This window comes from Thamnophis elegans, chromosome 1 (genome assembly GCF_009769535.1).
Source record: "Thamnophis elegans isolate rThaEle1 chromosome 1, rThaEle1.pri, whole genome shotgun sequence".
Classification (NCBI taxonomy): domain Eukaryota; kingdom Metazoa; phylum Chordata; class Lepidosauria; order Squamata; family Colubridae; genus Thamnophis; species Thamnophis elegans.
In genome coordinates this window covers 52,851,131-52,873,869 of record NC_045541.1, presented here as the reverse complement: position 1 = coordinate 52,873,869, position 22,739 = coordinate 52,851,131, and the positions used below count along the sequence as shown (strand labels likewise).

General features: G+C 36.9%; 1 protein-coding gene across 1 annotated transcript in view; it reads right to left on the bottom strand.

The window, feature by feature from the left end:
• LOC116507659 (myosin light chain kinase, smooth muscle-like) overlaps positions 1-22,739 on the bottom strand; it is a 101,124-nt gene that overhangs the window by 31,361 nt on the left and 47,024 nt on the right. The window contains 6 exon segments of the mRNA XM_032215971.1: positions 4,060-4,146; positions 4,149-4,212; positions 5,935-6,062; positions 7,993-8,043; positions 19,293-19,337; positions 19,340-19,363. Of these exon segments, the coding sequence (XP_032071862.1) occupies positions 4,060-4,146; positions 4,149-4,212; positions 5,935-6,062; positions 7,993-8,043; positions 19,293-19,337; positions 19,340-19,363 (399 nt within the window).

The window sequence follows — 22,739 nt, the reverse complement described above, 5'->3', positions numbered from 1 at the left end:
CTTTTCCATGGGCTCGTCTGTTTAGCCAGGGAAGGTATTTAATATACTGCTAAAGCTGGCTGGATGATGTCCATGCCGACATTGCTGGCAAAGGCTGCACTTGAGATTCATTTGTGGAAGAAAAATGAAACCATAAAAGGCCATAACTAAACTCTTAAGTTACTGCTCTCAGGACTTGGGGTCACTGTAAACTTCTCTGCTTTCATTGGAAAAAAAACATTGTGTAGCTTATATTTCCAAGGGAGGAAAGAACTGTAATTTAAAGGCATTATTCTATATAGATGTTAATGAACTCTATTTTTAGCAAAAAATTAGATTTAGTCAAGAAATGGATAAGTTTTCTAAAAATAAAATCATGTAGTGAGCAAGTTCCATAATAAACTTTCTTCTCATAAAACTGTATCTTTTTTAACACTGAAGCTACAGTGAACATTATTTCTCTTTGAAAGCTTCCTAGCTTCCTAAAAGGTGTCAGTTGAATAGACAAATTATCTAATGTGGTATCTTTGATTATGTTATTTTACAACACTTTCTCTAATTAAATCTTATGGCTAAAATGAAGAATTACTGAATGACAATACTGAATCCCAATATTCCTTATGCATTTGTGAAAATCTTAGAAAGTGTTTTTCATCTTCATACATTGCTATATACTGTATTTTTCAGAGTATAAGACACACCTTTTTTCCTCAAAAAAGAGGCTGAAAATATGGGTGTGTCTTATACATCGAATACAGCATTTTTTCCCCTTGCGAAGCCCTGCCCCTTCACAAAAATGGGCGTGCGTACCCTTATGGAGGCTTTCAGACAGCTCCTAGGGGCTGGGGAGGGCAGAAATGAGCAAAAAATGGGCCGTTTCCCCTCCCAGCCCCAGCAGCACTCTATAAGCCTCCATAAGGCTATGCATGCAAAAAAAAATTGACAAAAAATGGGCCCGTTTTTGTGAAAAATGGGCTATTTTTTTGCTCCCCCAACCTCCCCAGGAGCACTTTGCAAGCTCCCCCAAGGCTATTCATGCCTTTTATTTGAAAAAAAAACCGGGCCCGTTTTCACAAAAAATGGGCCATTTTGGGGAGGTTTGCAGAGTGCAAAAACTTTTTTTTTCCTTTCGGAAAGCTTTTTAGTTAGAGTGATTGATAAGAATTATATTGATCAAGTGCTGTGCCAGCAGAAACAAGTCTTAGGTGCTGCAGGTTGTCAGTGATTTCCTTCTCCAGCACATGGATAAATACACATGGAAACATCTACCTACCTACCTACTGTATTTCTCTCTCTCTATCCCTCTACCTACCTACCTACCTACCTACCTACCTACCTACTCTCTCTCTCCCTACCTACTGTATCTCTCTTTCTCTCTCTCTCTCTCCCTCTATCTACCTACCTACTCTCTCTCTCTCTCCCTATCTACCTACTGTATTTCTCTCTCTTTCATTCCCTCTCTATCCCTCTATCTACCTACCTTTTTAAAAAAATTGCCTCTTCAAAACCTTGGTGTGTCTATAATCCGGTGCGTCTTATACTCCAAAAAATACAGGTATCTTGCTTTGATAATATTTAGAAAATTTTAAACACTGAATTATAAAATGTTTCCAATTTCATTTGTAAAGTTGAGAGACTTTCATTAAGGCTCATAAGGGTAACAAGGGATAAGGAAGAGGAGTTACATACTGGGTAACTTAAAAAAAAACACGAAACATGAATGTAAAAGGAAAATACACTGTGTTTGCAAATATTGTTAGCATCAGAATCATGAAATAGACAGTGGCAACTATATTAACAAATTTTGGAAAGGAAGGTTTCTAAAATCTTTTATTAACTCTTTTGAAGTTACCATCTCCAAGCCAAAAATTCCTGAAAATTGGACGAACTTTCAATATTTTGTAAATCTACTCATGTCTTTATGCTATCAGGTAACAGGGACCAAACTTTATGAATTTAAGATTAATATTTTTCCAGGGAAACAATGTTTCAACTTGAATAAAGGGTGTCAATTTCCAAATCTATTGGACAAACATTTTGCTTTTCTCTTAAACACTCTAAATCACTCAATATTTTATGTTTTGTTTCTCTGCCCTTGTAGTTCCTTCATGTGTTACCTGAAATATCCCAACCCTACTATTCTACTTGCTTATTTTTCCATTTATACAGGGTTTTTTGGATCTGGAATAGCCTGAAATATGCTCAACTGTAGGAAATAAAAAGAGGAAGCTATCCAATACCTTTAGTCAATCAATCAAATCATCTAGCCTAGTATAGCTGCCATTAGCACACACTGCTTTCAATTTCACATTTGGAAAAAAAAGATGATCATAACTCACATCAATAGTTATTATAAACAGGCATTTTATAGCTTGTACTGGTTCATGAAATTTAACTATTTTGACAGCTCACACTAATTTTCCCTGTATAATAATAATAACAACAACAACAACAACATTTAATTACATTTAAAACAGTTAAAATTGACAAAATCACCATCAGTCAAATGCAAAAAGCCGCACTGCTTGGATCTGCACGCATATTACGAAAATACGTTACGACGTCCTAGGCCCCTGGGTGGGGCCCGACTAGTAACCAATGCCAAATCCAGCGAAACAACTGGCCGCTGTGATACAATTGTATAATAATAATAAAAAACTCCTGCAACAACTTGACCTAACTAAGAAAAGATATTCTTGCATAAATTATAGCGATGTTTAAAATGATAGTAGATGGTTATTGGAAATAATAGATACAAATTTACACATTCTTATTAAAGAGATACAGATAGAACAGTTGCTAAGGGAAGTAATGCTATCTGTTGCTGTGCTTCTTCCTAACCTTCTACTCTCAATGACTTAAATATCTTGGCATCCTCACCAAAGGGATTCCTCAACATCTTATACCTTCTTGGGTACCCTGTACAAAATGAGAATGGTAATTCCCCTTTCTTATCTAAGCATTCTCAGCCAACAGCTTTGCACATCGTTCTAACTATGAACAAGATCCTGATTTAGGGATAGTCCTGTCAATCAAGACAAAGAAGTGCAGAAATAAACAGTGAAATAGTTGGGCTTCCATTAATCCTGTTGTGTGCTGTGGCATTACTTGCTCACATTATATTTATCATTGTGGGAGAGCCAAATACAGGAGATTGCTATATACTAAGTTAAATATTGCTACGGTGGGCTTCTATGGTGAAAATATTAAGGGACGTTGAATACATATAGGTGGGGTAGGACAAGACATGACATTTTTGGAGTGGAGTGAGGGACACAAAATAGGGGGGGGGCGACTTTGCACTGTGAGAGATCAAGCTTTAGGTTTGGGGGTTTCCATTCTGATATGCCAGTTATAGCACTTGCACTTTAATTTGCTTTTCATAATGAAATAGTGCAAAGTTTTGATCATAGAAGTCTTGATCAGAAAGAACCCCAAGAAGCAAAAGGGACTCTGAGTCATGGTGCTCCTGAATCTACAAGTTGTTCATTTTTGTTCTTGAGACACCTCCTTCAACCAGGAATACTTTGCTGAAGGTGATCTCATTCATGTTTACTCAGTACAGGAGGAAGCTATTCAAAATGAATTGAGGGAAGACTGCCCAGAACAGAAGCTACTGTTAAAGACAGAAGAAAGATGAAAATGAAAGTGCAAACCTACTGTTACTGAAAAGCATGGGTGTTTCTGAGGATTGGATCAGTACTAAAAAATTATAATTGTTATAATATCAGCCTAGGTTCACCATTTACACTAAAAACATGTTGGAACCAAACTGTTTAATAATCTTACAGAAGTTAAACTCAGTTAATACCAGGACAATTTCATTCTACATTCTCAAATCTATATATAGTCAGTAGAAGACAGTACTCCAGCTTTTTATTGAAACCATTCTTCTTGTTTGTTATATATTAATAATTTTCTTTTGAATTAGCATTGCTTTTTAAAGTTAATTTATTTATAACATCAAATTATAATCTAATCATTCTTAATTAGATAATTAACTCAAGTATTACAAATGAAAATACAGCCTGATTCCAGAAACATGAAAAACAAAAATAAAACCATCATTTTTGTACTTACCTACAACTGTAAGGTTAAGTTGTGCTTGCTTGCTTCCCAGCTTGTTTTCCACTACTAAAGTATAACATCCACAATGTTCCTGCTTGTGGAGAAGATGGTTAGCTTACTGCTATTCTCAGCATTCTCAATTTTGATGTGTTCATTTTCTTGGAGCTGCCAAATTAAACAGGTAGATTAATATAGGTATTCTAAAAATATAGTAAACTAGGATTTCATATGCTACATATACTAATAGGAAATGATAGGGAAGTGTGTTTGGCTGATTATAACATTCTGTCTTTTCTTGAGATCAACTCTTTATATACTCTCATGCGATATTAATCTCATTTGTAGTCAAGAAAAACCTTAGAGAAGACATTCCTATCCCAGTGGTGGACTTTCAACTCATCTCATCTAAGGATGCTTAGAATGAGGAAATTATGAACAATCTCACCCAATACAGTCAAAATTTAAAATTGCACTTTCGGCGGGAAAGAGAAAATGAAACTTTGATTTGGGGTTTTAACAATTATAGTGAATTACTAATATAGAAATGACTAGTACAGCGATGGTGAACCTTTTTTGGCTCATGTGCCAAAAGCGGGGGGAAGGCAGGGGGGTCGTGCGTGTGCATGCCACACCCATAGTGCTATGCGCATGAACCCAGCGCGCATGCACACAAGACCAGCAACTCCCCCCCCCCATTTTTGGTGTGCTTTTTTCACTCTCCCTAGGCTCCAGAGGCTTTATAGGAGCCTGGGGAGGGTGAAACAGCCTCCCCCCCGAGGCCTTCCGGAGGCTTCAGGAGTTCCCTGAAGCCTCTGGAGTGCAAAAAACCAGCCCTATGGGCAAACTGAAAGTTCAGAAATGAACTTCTGGTTTGCTCATCGGGCTGGTTTAGCCCAGCGTCACTTCTGGTTTGTCCATAGGGCTGTTTTTTTGTCCTCCGGGGCCTTCAGGAGCCTTGCCTGATGGCTCCGGAGGGCAAAAAGTGACTTACGGTTTGCTTGTAGGGTCGTTTTCTGCCCTCCGGAGCCCCTGAAGGCTCCGGGGGGCTAAAACCAGTCCTACGAGCAAACTGGAAGTCTGTTCCTGAAGTTCCAGTTTGCCCATAGGGCCGGATTTTTGCGCTCTGGAGGCTTCCTGAAGCCTCCAGAGGGCGAAAAATGGCCTCAAAATAAAGCCAAAGTGAGCTGGCCAGCATGCGCATGGGCACTGGCCAGCTGACAGGACAACGCCTTGCCTGCCCTGACACATGCCACCTGTGGCACGAATGCCATAGGTTCACCATCACAGTTCTAGGTCAAGAAATTTAACATTTTTCTCTACAGTTGTAGCATTTTTTAATTCAACCTACATCTTGGAGCAGTGTAAAAAAATTGAATCTTTCTACTAACATATTCAATTTTCAATCCTTAAGAATGGGATTGTTGTACCTACTTTCCTTTAAAAAAATCTCATTTTTTAAAAGTAGAAAGTGTTCATATAAGGCCAGCAACCTATTTAGCGCCAAGTTAATTTGTCCATTTCTGTCCCCCAAAACCAGAGATATTAATTAATTAATTAATTAATTAATTAATTAATTAAACAAACATATAACACAAGGACTTTACCACAAATGCATTCAGCTAGCTGAGAAAATCTGGGAGTTGCGGTCTACATATCTTCAAGTTGCCAAGGTTAACAAACACTGGGCTTCAGAGTTATCATTACCAGAATTTCATAGCTTTAAAACATTTTGCCCTTCCCAATGCATATTTGTTTACATATCAGCTTTTGGTTATTTACATGTCACAAGCAAGAAATTATTTTCAATCTTGATCAAAATTCCATTCATGTAACATCTTTTTTTCATGCATTTTATGATTAAAAGAATAGCCGCAAAAATTCTATTACCTGCTTCCGAAATTTCATCCAAGTACATGTTAAAGGCAGGGTTCCTGATACTTTGCACAATAGCTCTACTGATTCACCAGATCTTACTTTCTGGTCTTCTGGGAACTGAACAATCTGAGGAGGAAGAGCTGATAAAAAGAGGAAACACTTTTGAGGATTTTTTTTCCAGAGGTAAAAATTACGAATATATTGAACCAGATATATAAAATAGAAACCAATTGTTTATCCAGCCTCAAAATTATATCTAACAAAAAAGAGGATCTGGTTTATGGTTAAGATAACAGAATCCTTCAACCTCTACTTAATGGTTCAAGGCCTGCTAGCAAAATATGTATCCAAACTAAGGAGTCCTTAGACCTCTTTTGAATCAAATTCATGAATGACCATTAGTCAAAACTCAAAGGACAGAGGAAGCTTTATAAATCTGTGCTGATCAATGAGTCCTGGAAAAGAAACCTGCCAGTTTCCTTGGAATACAATTGACCATCCAGATCCTTCTCACCTACCCAAAGTTCACTTTTGACAGGCATGGTAAGAATGATAGTCCACTATGAAAAGCACTAAGAACTTTGCCAGACTGTACAAGCCTTTTCCTGCTAAAGCTGTAAGTCCAGTCCAACTTCAAAGATTCTTTACAGGGGAAAAAGAGTTCCAAAATTATACTGGCTATTCAAGCAATCATCCTATGTATAAACAGTAAAGATGGCGAGGATTCCCACTTCCATGGAAAGTCCTCTTGATCTTGGGATCTTCCTGGTTTAGACCTAGAGACCCTCTTATATTCCCTGCTTCAGATTTTATGGGAACAAACCTGCTTTACATTACCCAGGACTTGTAGGAGTTCATTAATTCCCTTTCCAATTGTTTTGGTAGAGTAATAAGACACTCCAGCCCCTTTATGTGTGTTTCTTACAAAATAGCTGGTCATACTGGACTAGATGAGTAACTGATTTGATTTGGAAAGTCATGGATTATTCAGGTGTTTAGCTTAAGGGCATATAGCAATAACTAAAATAGAAAATTCACTGCATTTTTTAAATGAAATTTTAAGCAGAATTTGAATAAAGTTTCAATTTGTTATCATTCATTCTCCTTATTTGATTAATCTAAAAAATTCTAGTAAGAAGATGCTTCAGCATTTCTTTTGTAGAGACAGGGTTTCTTTAAAATAGTATGTCAAAGTATACAATATATTAACCTGATACCAGAGGTGGGTTGCTGCCGGTTCGGCCCGGATTAGGTGAAGCAGCAGTAGTAGTAGTGGTGGGAGGCTCTGCCCACCTGCTTCTGGGCATGTGCAGAAGCGTCATGCACGTGCCCGAACCGGTAATAAAAAAAATTAGCAACCCACCTGAGGATTAATAATCCTCAGACATTTTTATTCTTTCACAGATAAATTAATTAAGGTATTACAACAGAATGTGGACATGCGAAGGTTGGAGAAAAGGGCAATCACTGCACATGTTATGCCAAGTGATTAGCTTCTGTTACTGGAAGATCTAGTCATTGCAAGAATTGTGATTAAACTTAAGAACTTTGCTATTTAAATTCTAGTTAAATTGTTTTGCTGATACCTTTTTCCTTTTATTGACCTCTCTCTTCCTCTCCCCCCTCCCCCGGCTCTTGGTATTATACAATGGAAACTTCAATACTATGTAACTAGTTCAAAATCAAAACCTTTATTGTGCAACAAATACTTTGATGTAATATGTGGCAATATCTTGTTCTAATGTTGTAATCAATCTGATATGGAAAACTCAAATAATTTTATGCTAAATATTCTAAATTGCAATATTCTAAATACAAGAAATTCTTAATTAGAATTAATACTTATATAAAAAAGAATTATGATTAACTTAAGAAATGATCCTTGACTTTGCTTTTTAACCTTTCTTTCAGATTCCGTTGTCTTTTTTTTTAATCCAGACTGTAAGCCTCTAGGATCACATGCAAACCTTTCAGCAGAATACAGGGTGTAAACATTTTCAATAAACACATATTGTCCTGAACTACCTACTCATGCCTCATAGTCTTCTCCATACTAATACTGAGCAATACCTGCTTTGGGTGGAGTCTTTGGAGCTGGTTTCTTCTTTACAGTTGCTTCACCTAGTAAGGAAAAAAAAAGTTCAGCTAGTTCAGGTAGGAATGTTGAATGTTGAAACTCTTACTTATCCAACAAATCTCATCATATCTTATCTTAAGCAACATCTGCTTACAAATATGCTTTAGGGACGAGGAGACTGGTAATCTCTAATCTAGAAAGGATTCCTAGTGGAAATAAATGTGTACACAGGTCACTGTATGTGATAACAAAGGCAAACTACATAACGAAACTTATGACGAAGCTCCCAAAAGCTCTCACAGCTCTCACTGTTCTTTGTTTGAGTAGGGTTCAAGGGAAAAGTAACATATCTTTTCTTAGTGAGGACCTTTAAATCTACACTTTTTAACCAAAAGGTGAAGCTTATGCACACAAAACATTAGGCTGCACACTTTCCTCACCACATCTACAAAGATCTATTAGTGGGGCATTAATAGAACTATTTCTACCCTTTTCCCTGTGCCATGTCTCTTGTTTAATCTAAGGGAAGGAGATATGTTTACTTTTTACAAAACAAACGAAAAACAAAATAGGAATTTCAGATGTGGAAGTTTTCAACTTATAATCACTGGGAAAGATAGTATGAATTCATAGAACCTGGAGGCATGACAGTAAATATTTTCTGTACATAGAGTAATAATGAAATAGAAAGAGATAATGCCCCACATAATCTTGCTCTTAAACGCATTTCTGCAATCAACAGGCTGACCAAAATACCATAATTAAAAACTAGAATTATTGAAATGCATTTACTCTTCTATATTTTGTGCTAATGTTCAGTGTACCTGGAAGTTTGTGAAAGCACAGGAAGGATGGACCACAGTCCAAGGAACAGATTGAATGCATCTTAGGCTTATGCGGGGTAATCATTAATTTGGTAAACGTATTTTCTTTCTGTCTCACATATGCACACAATCCGTCCCTCTCTTAAAGGAGATGGGTGTGTCTATACATCTCCAATGATGTTGGTCTTCAGTGATCAAATACTCATGGGATATCAGAACAAGGCTGAAGAAAAGCTTTTTTCTTTAATTTAGGCATGTTGTTATATAGCCTCCCATTCAATCAATTCAGCAGTAAATATATCAAAATATCATAAAAACATACAAGAAGTCATTATTAAAAATGAAAAAAAACCCATTTAAATTATATATGGTATGGAGTAACCTGACTTAGGTATGGGAGGGGGAAGAATGTCATTAAATATCATTAATACACTGTAGCTTTAACCTGAAGAAAAGTACATACTATGTGGGAGAAAAATCTACTTCCTGGGCCTGTTATGAAACTTTTGTCATGCCATTTAACTACAGCCCCATAAGAAGAGATGTTCAGAAAGGCTGTGTTTGTTCCTGTCCCAGTCTCTCCTGTTTCCCTTTTCAGGCATTTTACTAAAAATAGAAATGCAGAACTCCCAACTCCTCTAACCTCTCAATAAATAGCTCTCTGTGCAGTTCCAGTAAGAGCAAATTCTCAAAAATGGGGAAAAATGCATGCAACTGCACAGAGACTACCTCCATCCACATATCCTTAAAAAGAGTTCCACCAAGATTGCTTCACCCAGATACAATTCCCAATGAACACGAATGAACTCCGCCCTGTGTTGCAAATGTACTCTTTCACTAACCATTTCTTTTTCATGCAGAAAAAAGGCAAACAGATAATTCAAAGGCAGTTCAAGTTGTTTGTTCACAGAGTGCCAGAGTAAATTTCTGAAATGATTTACCATCCAAAACAAAAGAAGACAGAAGTGAAAATTGGGATAGATGAAGGCAGCCTTTGGCTAGTAATATGAGAAATAAGTAGCTTAGCAATAAAAATAGAGGGTTCTTGAACACTGATAGAGCCCTGCTGGAGCAGTGGCTATAATGCAGTATTGCAGGCTAATTCTGCTGACTGCCAGCAGTTTGACCCTAACAGGTTCAAGGTTGACTCAGCCTTCCATCCTTCCAGGTGGGTAAAAAGTGGACCCAGATTGTTGAAGGAATATACTGACTTTGTAAACCGCAGTAAAGCAGTATATAAGTCTAAGTGCTATTGCTATAGTGTGAGAAAAGCTGCTGACAAAGAAAAGGCCAAAATCCTGGAGGTGCAAATGATATTTTCCTTATTTTCTCATCTAGCCACTAATTATAGCTATTAACAGACTCCTGCAAGGTTTTTTTCCTTGAAAAAGCTGATCTAAGTCCTATGATGTTCAATAAGACTTAATGCCAAGCAAACCTGGCCAGTATAAATCTACCTCTGCCACAGAAATAAATGATCAAAATCCAAAATATATCTGCAATCTGCCTTCCGGACTTCTTATTTTGCTTTGTGTTTCTTTTTTTATTTGGGCACTTTTCAAACAAAACCCTGAGATAGAAATGCCTACTATTTTTATTTCTTAAAAAAGCTCATAGAGCTGTAGAAGCTTCCTTATGCACTAAAGATATTAGGTATGCAGATCATTAATTGTTCTGCAGCATGTCAACTTTATTTAAAAATAATTAGTTTAAAACATTGTTTGTAAAAATTAAATGCAATTCAAGGAACCTGATGGAGCCAAGGGAATTATGTTGTCCACTGTGGATTTCTTCCTATCATATCTACTACTTCACAGTGGTATAATGTGTGTTTATGTTCTTTTAACATAAAGAGCCACTGGAATCATACCACAATGAATATGTGGGGCAGAGGCCGTGCTTCACCAATCGGCTTTGAGGTGCCCCATTTACCTCCACGCTATCAAGAATTTCAGTGAAATCAAGTGGGGCATAGAGCTGCTCCTCCGATGGAGACATCCAAGCTGCCCCACTCAATGGAACGTTTACTGGATTCAAAATTTTCAAACAGTTTCCAAAGCATTGAGAGCAGAAAGGAATGGAGGAGTTAAAAACAAGGGAAAAGCTAATTTTAGCATGAAAAACAAATGCGTTCAGGAATTTGATTAAATATTTCGTATGTTTATCAAATATCTACTTTGGAAAGCATGCAAGGAACTATTTACTTAAGGGTTTTCTTCAATTTGAAGATGAAATGACTGGTGTTGGGGAAGCTATGTCTCTGAATGAACTCTGACTGCAATATCCTTAACTAAGATTAGCAAGATTTGTTGCTTTCTAAGTCATTACTCTTCTTCCTATGAACTGCTCCCCACATATATATAGCATATTATAGTTTCCACCTCTTAGAACACATGAATGTATTCAGAGATTGGTTCAATTTTTTTACTACTGGCTTTGTGGCATGGCTTTGTGGGCATGACATGGCTTTGTGGGTGTGGCAGGGGAAGGATACTGCAAAAATCCCATTTCCTCCCACACCATTAACCTACTTCCAGCTCAGTTCTCCTGTTCAGGGCAACAAAAGAGATCAGCTGGGAGGCAGTGGGGGTGGGGCCAGGCTATTTGCTGGTTCTCCAAACTACTCAAAATTTCTGCTACCGGTTCTCTAGAACCTGTCACAACTGGCTGAATACCACTTCTGAACATATTGCTGTGTTAAATAAGTAAAGGAAGGACAAAGTCTTCTGGTTAAATGAGCAAAAGACTTTTCATGAAGCCTGCTTTGGTATATTTTCTTTCTTTTTGATCCCAACATGACAGCATAAACATACTCGATAACCTTTGACCCCCAACTAACTTGCCAACTTTCCATTTTGGACTGCCCTGTGAGTCCTCCTATTTCAGTGCTCCAAGTTGAATGCAACTTTGTTTTGCCTTACATTATAGAATGCAAGGAAACATTAAAGGCAGCTTTCAATTTTGTATGGGAATTAGTTCTCAATAATGATTATGAATCTTGTGCAGGAAGAAAAGTCAATATCATAAAAGAGAAAACCAGCTTTAATTAGAAATCAAGTAAGAAGGATAGACAGACATTAGCCAAGATCCAGATTCCATTTTCCAAACTTGCATAGAAAGATGAATGTGAAAAAGAAAGAGAGCTGAGAGGAAGAAGGTTAAAAGGAAAGGGAATTGGCTTATGCAGACTGCTTCTTCCACCACTGAAAATAGGCATGTAGGATAGTGAAAGAGGAAATGGCATAAAAAGCCTCACGTCTTTATCTTTTCTATTGTCAATCATATGTAGATCACTTAACAATGGTTGTGATGGCACAATTCCTTAATGAAAAACCAACCATTCCTTAATGAAAGACCTAAATGCCAAGTTTAAAAGCACAGGCCGGGGACAACCAGGTCTCAATTTAAAAAAAAAAAATGATGGGAGAATAAAAATAAGAACCCTACCCTAAGCTATTTCTCAGTTATTGCTGTTCTAATCTCTATAGCAGAGACAGGGAATATTTACCTCACTAAATTAAGAAAACTCGGTTACTCAGTCACTTCAGTACAGATTACAGAGTCGTCCCCTTAAATCTAACCCAGGAACTATTTGCTATTTGAAAATTGCCGCAACAACCATGTCAAATGTTCTGGAACAGTGTATTAAATTCAGAACAACAGCTGCAGATGTACTGATGTATGATTTTGCTGATGTCCTTGGAAACTTAGATACAAGGGTCCTAATCATTTTTCCAATTGCTCTCAGGTTTTGGTTTTGAGGTTAGTCTATAGGTTGTATACAAGATTGCCTGATGAACACAAGAAGGTCATTTGTATTGGATAAAAATGTTGAAAATCCTATGCAACATTGATAACCTATGCTGAGCTTGCAGCAACAGGCAATGGGACATAAGTAAAGTGATACAGAACAATTCATAATCTACATATAAGAAACTGAGGGCAGCAAAAAAAATAAATCAGATTAAGATGTACTGATATCGTTGAAGAAATATTTGCCAAAGAAACATATCACAGTTCATTTTAGAAGTTTAGATAATTATGAATAATTTAATTTTAAAGTGGCTGTTGCATCGCAAATGAAAAAAGAATAAAGCTGGTTAGTGCAATAGCAAAAAACCAACTTTGTGCTTTGTGTACAGCACAGATAAGCTTTCATGATCTACTTCTGTGGTGGCAATCAATAACAATCACACTTTCCTTCTGCTTGCTCCCAGATAGCAATGCAGAAAATAAACTGTAAATAAATCCTTCATGGAAAATTCTGCTCTTTGCCAGTATTAACTAAATCACAGCTTGTGTCCGGATGGCATAAACTATAAAGCATAATAATCTGGCTGAATCTCAATAGCATACCTCGCAGAAGCTTTAACTGGGTGCCAAGAAGGAATGGTTTGTTCAACTAGAACATTCTCCCCATTGCTCTACATATAACAACTGGATTTTCACACTAGCTTGAAGAAAGTGCCTAGCTATAAGGAAAAGCCATAAGTATACAACTTCCGGAATGTAAAAAAAAGGTGATTTATCTGCCAAAATCAGGTTTTGTCTCTAATGCCATGAAATTATTATACTATAATTGGAATTAATCTTTCCAGGCAAGGGGTAGTGTTAAAGTGAAACCTTCTTAGAGCTACCCCTAGGCTCTTTTCCTCAATGTGTGTTTTTGTGCGCCTGGCTTTAATAGCAATTTTAGTAGCAATTTCTAAGTTTTGGAATTGTACCAATGCCACTTTTTCCTCAAGACAAAAGAAATGAAAATAAATTTAAACACTTGATGCCTTGGTTGCATACTATCTAACAGAGATAATGATGTAAATATTCTTATAAAATATAATACATAATACAATAATAGATAAATAATTTCCCCCTTTCCCTACTAAAAAGTGCTCTATATTTTCCACTCTAGAGGGGGGAAAAAGATACAAAAACACTGGTCATATTTATTTGATGACAATCTATTAAAGTATTGCTGTAATATTCTAGGGCCTAGGCCCGGGATGGCCAACCTATGGCACGCGTGCCACCTTGGAGCCATTTGTCAGGGCACGCGAGGCACTGCCCTGTCAGCTGGCCAGCACCCATGCGCGCGCTGGCCAGCTAAGTTCACCCCTTTTTAAAAGCCATTTTTCGCCCTCCCCAGGCTCCAGAGGCTTTATAGGAGCTTGGGGAGGGCGAAAAGAGCCTCCCCCGCCCCCTGGAAGCCCTCCGGAGGCTTCATGAGGTTCTCTGAAACCTCCGGAGTGCAAAAAAACAGCCCTATGGGCAAACCAGAATTTCGGGAACGGATTTCCAGTTTGCTCGAGGGTCATTTAAGTGATCAGGAGGCTTCAGGGAAGCCTCCTGAAGGTCCCTGTAGCCTCCAGAGGGCCTCCGGGGGAGGCTTTGTCCCCCCTCCCCAGGCTCCTATAAAGCCTCTGGATTCTGGGGAGGGCAAAAAAAGGATGCAAAAAATGGGGGGGGGGGTTGCGCCTTTAATACATATATGCGCACTGGGGGGGGTCACGCATTGCATTATAGGTGTAGCACGCCCACACACAACCCCCCTGCGCTCCCCCCACTTATGGCACGCAAGCCAAAAAGGTTTGCCATCACTGGCCTAGGCCAAATGCTAGGATTAAGTTGGGCACAAAACCTCCCAAACACACAAGCATTTGGATGGGGACAAGTTTATTTCCAAACGGAAGATGAATTAGTGTTATGCCGAGTTTGGCTGTCCTGAAAAACCTGATATTGTTCTATTTGATTTTGAATAGAATGCTATGCCATTATATAATTTTCTTAGAGGTAACTCTAATTTGGAAATTCAAACACTGTGCAGGGTTCCACCTTCTTCTTTTCTGAAGAAGTGAGTCAACATATTGTATCAGGAATGATATTTATTACCTCTTTCTCCGGAAAAGTAGAGTAATCAAGGAAGACATTTGTTTGGCTTAAAAATCAAGACAGATTTATGTAGTAGCAGGCATGAGGATATATTTCCTCAAGGATTCAGATACCACATAAACATTGGTTTTTTGTTTTTGTTTTTTGATGCTGGAAGACAGAAGAGAACCACACCATAAACTTGAAGCAGCTGAATTTTTCACTGAGCACAGAAGGGACACATTTCTCTCCGGAATTTAGTATTTGTGGATTTATGAAATGCTATTTTAGCAAAAGATGAGGGGAAGTATAATAAAAAAATAAACAAAGTAATGAGCATGAGGCAGTTAATAAACAGAATTAGGGATAACAAGAAACTAAGACTCCTGACTAACAATGTTGCTAAAAGAGAATTATTCAGGCTATATTCCATTATTGGATAACACTTTTTAAAGGTATCAAATGACTGCTTTGCTTATTATGTTCCACAAATAAATATTTTTTAGCTATTTTGATGGATTTGTGAGCTACATCAGAAATAAAGGGGGTCCTGCTGCTTTCCACGAGTTAAAAGTCATAGCAGCAGTTGTTCTGAGGAACAGTGGGGTGTGGGTTGCCTGGAATCGCCAAGTTGGGTAACATCCCTAATATTCTCTAGAGTCCCTTAGAAGTTAAAAAAGGTTATATTAGCAATTTTAACACTGAATTTAAGATATTTATTCTGGAAACATACACACACACAATCAATAAAGAATTAAACAAGTGGCTGGCACATGTTTGAAAAGAATGTCAAAAAACAACGTGTTTATATTTTTAAAAAATGACCTTTGTAAATAATTTGCAAAAAGTTAAGGGTAGCAGAAAAATCCTTGAATAGAACAGAACTGATTTTCAAAAAGAAATGGTCAAAAATATTCAAGTATCTCTATTAAAAGTTGCATTTTTTTCCACAACAATTTTCATTCTAATTCTAATCCTTGTTTTGAAGCTTTTGCACTACTCCCAAAGATGCTTTTTTCAAGAGGCAACTGAGCATTTTGATTTTTCTTTGAAGACGTTTGCTTCTCATCCAAGAAGCTTCTTCAGCTCTGACTGGATGGTGGGCGAATGGAAGAATACAGACAGAGCTGAAGAAGCTTCTTGGAAGAGAAGTGAATATTTAAAAAAAACAACCAGAAAGTCCAATTGCTGTTGATCTCCATAGACATATTGCAATGCTGTTTTTCAGGAGAAACATTGGAAAAGGGGGAACATAAAGAACATAAACATGCTGATTTTTCCAGAAAACATGAAAGGGGAACTTCCCTAAAGTATTTGGAGACAGAATCAGCCCTTTCATTTTTGCTAATTCCTTATAATTCCAGGATTTTATAAAGAAAATAACAATTCAAGGATAGACTTGAAGACACTCAGAAAATTATTTGAAAGCAGCAAGAACAAAAAATTAAATTCTGACTTAGCACCACTACTACGTAAATATTATGTGTGAGTGAATTTGCAATGATTTCATCAGGCTTTTGCCTAAAGGAATATTTCATATTTTATTGGAAAGTGGGCTGGAAAATGAGGTTTATGTTTATACAAACTCCAGATATGTATCTTGAAGATATTATTCACAAGATAGCATAAACATCATTTTCAGCATAAAAATCTTCACTCATACCAAACTGAAGAATAACATTTAATAACACTTAATGTGAGTGCATAGAACCCTTTTAAATCAGTAAATCCACAGATCACCAGTTCATTTTGTTCATTTTCAGGAAAAAAAATCCACAAAGAGCTTCCAGTCTTTATAAAAGTAGTTATTGCACCTTTCCTAATCAATAAGTCAAATTAAATGAACTTTAAATCAAAACTATCTGAGATGATCACAGTACTAGATTAATGGCTGTATCTTATATTCTCTGAATAACACATCTGCATTTATTTGGAATAGTAACCTAAAAGTCAGTGACTAGCATGTTGTATATATTACACTCATGACCATGAGCTAATTCTGCTTACTATGGCCCAAAGGTACGACAATAAGCATTTTTAAAGGCCAAGTCATCATTATGTCAATCGTGTCTTCCCTAAAACTTCTACAGAAGATTTCATCTTTAGTTGCTCTGGTATGAAAAAAAAGTTTTCTTCTCCTTCCAACACCAAAACTTGTTATAAGGACAATAATAGGACACTAACTACAAGTAAATGGTTAGTCCGCTAGTGAGAAACAATGGCAAAAAGGAAATGGGCAGCAGGGAGAAGGCAGAACTGCTTAATTCCTTTCTTGCACCTGTCTTTGCATCTGGAAAAGATATTCAAGGAGCGGATTTATGATCACCTAGAATACAAGGTTATTCCTAGAAGCCAGCGTGGATTATTAATAACAGGTCATGCCAAACAACTCTTATTGTCTTTTTAATAAAGTGATTAAATTACTGGACCAGGAATGCTGTGGATGTAATATACTTATAGATTTCATTAAGACATTTAATAAAGCAGACCAGCTCCTGCTTGGTAAACATAAAATAATGTGGGATAGAATGGTACCACTTCCAGATGGATTTGTAGTTGGCTGACTTAACCACACTCACGTGTGGTCCTCAATAGAGGTGTCTTTATGTGGAGAGAAGTATGCAGTGGGATTAATCAAGGTTTTGTCCTGGACTTTGCAGACAGAGATCTAACCTGGAAATAAGAAGGATTTCCTGACCGTGGAAATAATTAATCCATGAAACAGCTTGCCTCCCAGAGTTGTGGGTGTTCCACTGCTGGAAGGTTTCAAGGAAAGATTGGACAATCATTTGTCCAGGATGGTTTATTAAGTAGAATAGCTTGCTTCCTGGAGTTGTGGATGCTCTATTGCGGAGGTTTTCAAGGAAAGATTGGACAATCAATTTGTCTGAGATGGTGTGAGGACTATGAGGAATCACAATACCCGTGAAACTCCTGATTAACACTTTTATGTGAGTACTAAATTCCTCTCCATGCAGTCTTTTGTCAATATTAATTTCAGAATAAAGCGAGATACTTATTCAGCAAATCAGAAGTTTGATTTTCCTCAGCCAACTCACAAACCCCAAACAAACATTTACATTTTCATAATGGAGAAAAATAACCAGCCTGTGAGATAACTGCAAATTGGAAAGAGAAAAAAAGCCATCACAGAAGTTAATTGAATACCCCTGGTTATATTACAGCGGAAAATTTATGTTGCAATGGTTCATAATCACATTGGATTGTCCTCCAAAACTTGCCAAAGCTTGTTTGCATCATAACAATCACAGCTAGTCAAATGTCTTCATTGAAAGTCACAAGAAACTGACAGGCACCAAAGTTGTCAGAAAAGCAGGATATCCAAGAACTTGTGCTACATGTACAATATTCTATCAGCAGAGGATAAGCAATTTTCATTAATGTTTTCTTGCACTTACAATTCCTTAATCATCAAAACAATTATCAGATAATATTAACATACTTCGTCATCATACAGCCCCAACATTCCCTTGTTGTGGGCTTCTGAGTACATGAGGTTCAAACTGCTAAACTCAGCCATAAACTACCAAATTACAGGTGCCTGATTACTATTAATCTTGAATAAAATATATATAGCAATAGCACGTAGACTATCTACCGCTTCACAGTGCTTTACAGCCTACCCTATAGCGGTTCACAGAGTCAGCATATTGCAACCAACAATCTGGGTCCTCATTTATCCACCTCGGAAGGATGGAAGGCTGAGCATATGACCTTCAGATTGGCTTTATATATCAACAGCAGCAGCAACAATAGCAAAATGAACATTAGTAATCCACTCTCCCTCTCTAAAAGAATCTATCACATAATCTCTCCTTGCACACTGTACAATGTCATGATAGCACTTACACCCTCCTCCTCAAAAAAGAAGAGAAGCTCAAATGGTCAAATGGTTGTCCAGGATTAGGATTAAGGTAAGATTAAGATTAATGTAGAAGTAGGATTAGAGGAGGTTATGCGGCTGCAAGGGGAACCTGTGAAAGTTACTTGGTGTAATTGGAAGGTGTCATTTTTTAATGGAAAGGGACCTTTTGGATTGATTACACCTATGGCTTATCTCTGGATGTTGAAAGAATGGAAGAGGTAATGGAGAAAAGGCTTTCTGGCAAAATAAAGGGATGGAATTCATTCATGACAGTATCTAAGCTATATATCTGAGTATCTCCAGTATTTTTATCAGGTTTCCAGGTCCATACAGAAAAGTTTTCACCTATTTCCATGGTGAAAATGATTACTTTGACATTTGTTGTTCAGCTGTTGGGAAATAGAGGAACAACCACACAGAGAAATACAAGACTTTGAGGGTCCATGCAAGCAGTGCCAGCCAACTTTTTTTTGGTGTTACTATAATCAGACTTTTCGGATTGACCATCTCAACCAGTTTGGGAACTCCTCAAAATCCCCAGGATTTTTCAAAAATATTTGGTTTCAATATACCGCCCGAGTCTCTTGAGAGTGGGCGGCATACAAACTAATTAAATAAATATACCTGGAAGAGACCATTTAAACCACAGTTACAGAAAACAACTTCAAAGCATCTATATAATTTCAGAAAAAAATGAAGAAAAAGCAAAGATACATACTTTCTGTTCCATGCACAGAACCCAGTGAAGTCTTTGGCTTTTTGTCTTCTTTTCCGTTGACTTTAAAGACTCTCAAATTGGAAACAGGTTGGCAGGGGAGGTTAGAATAATTAAGAATCAAATCACCATTTTGAGTTAAAGAGCAATAACTGAAATGAAAAAGAACTCTAATTTGTGTTTCATTTGATTCTGATTGGACTAGAAAGCAAATGGAGCTTGTTGGCTGTTGTGATATTTAACAAAGAGGATTTGGACAGGATACATTTTGAAGAACAGAATGAAAATAGTTTCTTTGCTCCCCAGGAAATGTTACGATTAGAACTCTTTAAATCTCTAAATTTTAAACATCCATCTTATTACTGTACTCAAAGCATGCATGCAGGTTATTTGGGTTATGTCCCATGTGGAAGGTTATTTTTCTATGAAAACATAGGAATCTGCTGAAGAGGACTAAAATGAAGGAGTTAGGAAAAATAAAGTCGATTGAACTAATGCTGAAAGAAGTGATCAAGTTTGCAGTTTTGGAGTAGAGCCACATAAGCTGATATCAGGGTTTATGCTAAAGACTTCAGGAAAATCAAGACTATTTGCAACGAAGATTACTCACATTATGTATGTTCTATTCAAAACAAGATGTTTGTATCTCTGTATTATTGTAAAATGTATTGAACCAGAAGCAATAGTGAAACCAACAGAGCTTGTATATATACTACCTGTTTTCCCCGAAAATAAGACCACCCTGGATAATAAGCCCAATTGGGCTTTTGAGCGCATGCGCTAAATAAGTCCTCCCTGAAAATATTGCAACACAGCAGCAGCCATGAGGTGACCACGCTTGCCATCTCCTGCACCTCAAAAATAATAAGACCTCCCCAAAATAAGGCCAAGTGCTTATTTTGGGGGGGTCAAAAGAAATAAAACCCTGTCTTATTTTTGGGAAAACATGGTATTAGAAGATATATTCAAGCAAAACAAAATTCTTTGGTATCAACTATGTCTTCTGTCTTTTGAAGTAATCTTGCATCTTTGATTGCTCTAAATAGACACTGGTGTGCTTGCCTGTGGTAAATAAAAATCAATTTCAAGCATTTAAAACAAAACAAAGAAAGGGAAGCAAAGAACACAATACAATATTCTACTGGATGGAAATGACTATATCGGACTGGTCAAGCAAGTTACTAATAAGGACACATGCTACAATAATTTTGATGAACATGAACTGATCTAGGTCTGCTAAGTGCTGACTGGAAACACTATGTCTAATACTTGAAATTCCATGGGGAAAAAGATATAATGTAATTTTAAAATTTGGTGACTCTTTGGAAAACAATAGCCGCCTTATTTCCAGTACAATTTTATAAACAAAATTAGTAACAAAATATTGATATTTCTAGTCTAAATTTAAAACAAAAATGATAATTATTCTAGATATGAGCTACTGTTAACCTCTCAAGTTTCTATTTCAAATATTATAGAAGGATTGGATTGGCAGAATTTAATAGGATAGCAAAAACTGCTATTATTAGGAAGAACATCATTATACTGGCTGCATTTGTATCCTAGGTATCTTGCTTCTTTGTATGGTAAGTGACCGCATAATTACCTTATAATAAAATAATGGAAACTGAAAAGTGAAGTGCTATGGTACTGTTCTAATTTCTTGTGAGTAAAGGTGACTAATATTCAAAATAAATTTGCATTAAACAACAGCAAGGAGCTAATTTGTTCTAATGATGCAACATAACCTTATAAAGCCACTGAGGATCTTGCAATGTATCTTGCAAAAGGCAGGTTTTTATCTGATGCCCTTTGCCAAGATTTAAATTATCCTCAAATGCGTAAGAGTTACATGTGAACAGAAAGATGAATTGGGGACACTAAAGAAGGAACATTGTGGACAACCAATATATCTGTGACTATAACTGGATCCTCGAACTGACATTCTGTCAATGTCTTTGGAATTTAGCACATAGCTGTGCACTATCCAATAATGGAGGAAGATAGGAAGGCCAGAACCTGAAATAAAGCAACTGTGATGAACGAACAACTGATTTTAAAAAGTCAGGGATTCATATTTGCCTTGAGTGTCGTCTACACAATTTGTCACAAATTAGTCAGCATTTCTGAGGAATGTTCAGCTAAAGGACCTTGTGACTACAGTGGTATTGTTCTACACACAGAATGATCTCTGCTGACAGAACTATTTTCCCTCATTGTCCCCTCAAGGCACTTCAGAAAACCTATAATCCATAAGGAGAGTCCAAAAATTCCTTCAGAGCAGGGTTAGGCGTTTCAGCTGGAACTGGAAAACTACATGAAATCCCACTATAGGAGGAAAAATCTACAGATAGTCCTCATTTAGTGACTGCTTTGTATATGACAGTTGGCAGGTATGACCAAGATGAAACAGTAAACTTGACCAATCATCAAGCCTTTACAACCTTCACAGGTCCTGTAAAGCAAAGGAAAGCTGAACTAGGGTTCAATGCAGTCACAATTCACTTACCAACTGCTTCACTTAATGACCAAGTTGCTAGTTCCAATTGTGGATGCTAAATGAGGAGCACTTGTACGTGTGTAATGTTTTCTTCTTCCAATAGTCTAAAACTAAAACATCCAATGATACTGACTGTCAATGAATTCAGAAACAGATAAAGGAAATCTAAAATGCGTAACTAATCTATAGAGTCTAGTGCCATTGGATGTGGTAATGGGTTTAAAAACTAATTAGATAACTAATTAATGAAATGCTTATGAGGGACTAGTAATTATTATGATGATTATATAGAACAATCAGATTTTGAAAGAACTGAGCTGCTAAGAACAGAATTGGAACAGGATTTCATATTGAAATGTACTTGGTTTTACATTAATTTGTTATATCGGTTTACCTTATAGCAGTGTATGACTTAGCATGATATATGAATCCTGCCAAATTATCCTTTTTGATACAAACAATATTTAGTGTGATGAATCAAGAGTCTAAATATTAGTTTTGTAATTGACAAAGTAGCCATCACCAAACACATTCAGTCTAATAAACCCCAAAAGAAAGGATGAATGAAAATGAGCTAGATCAGGCCAGGAAACACATGAACTATTGAAACTCTTATTGTTTTAGGCTATAATAAAAGAATCTTGAAAACTGACATAGATTCTCTCTCTTCCCACTTACACTAAAGGGAATCAAGGCAAGGCAATCTTAAATGTTTTCCTCCCCCACCTCCTTTTGTTTATCTGGGCTAAATTGAGGTTTATATGAATTCCTTCCCCAAGGTCATCTCCAAGCTACTTTATGGAGCACAATAATATAAACTGCTCTAAGTAAACTGGGCAAAAGGCAGGATTTAAGTAAAATAAAATTAATATATTGTCTAAATAAAAAGTCTTAGGGGATAATCTATGCTGCCACAAAAGTTACATGTGCTTTGATTTAAGCTTGAGCTG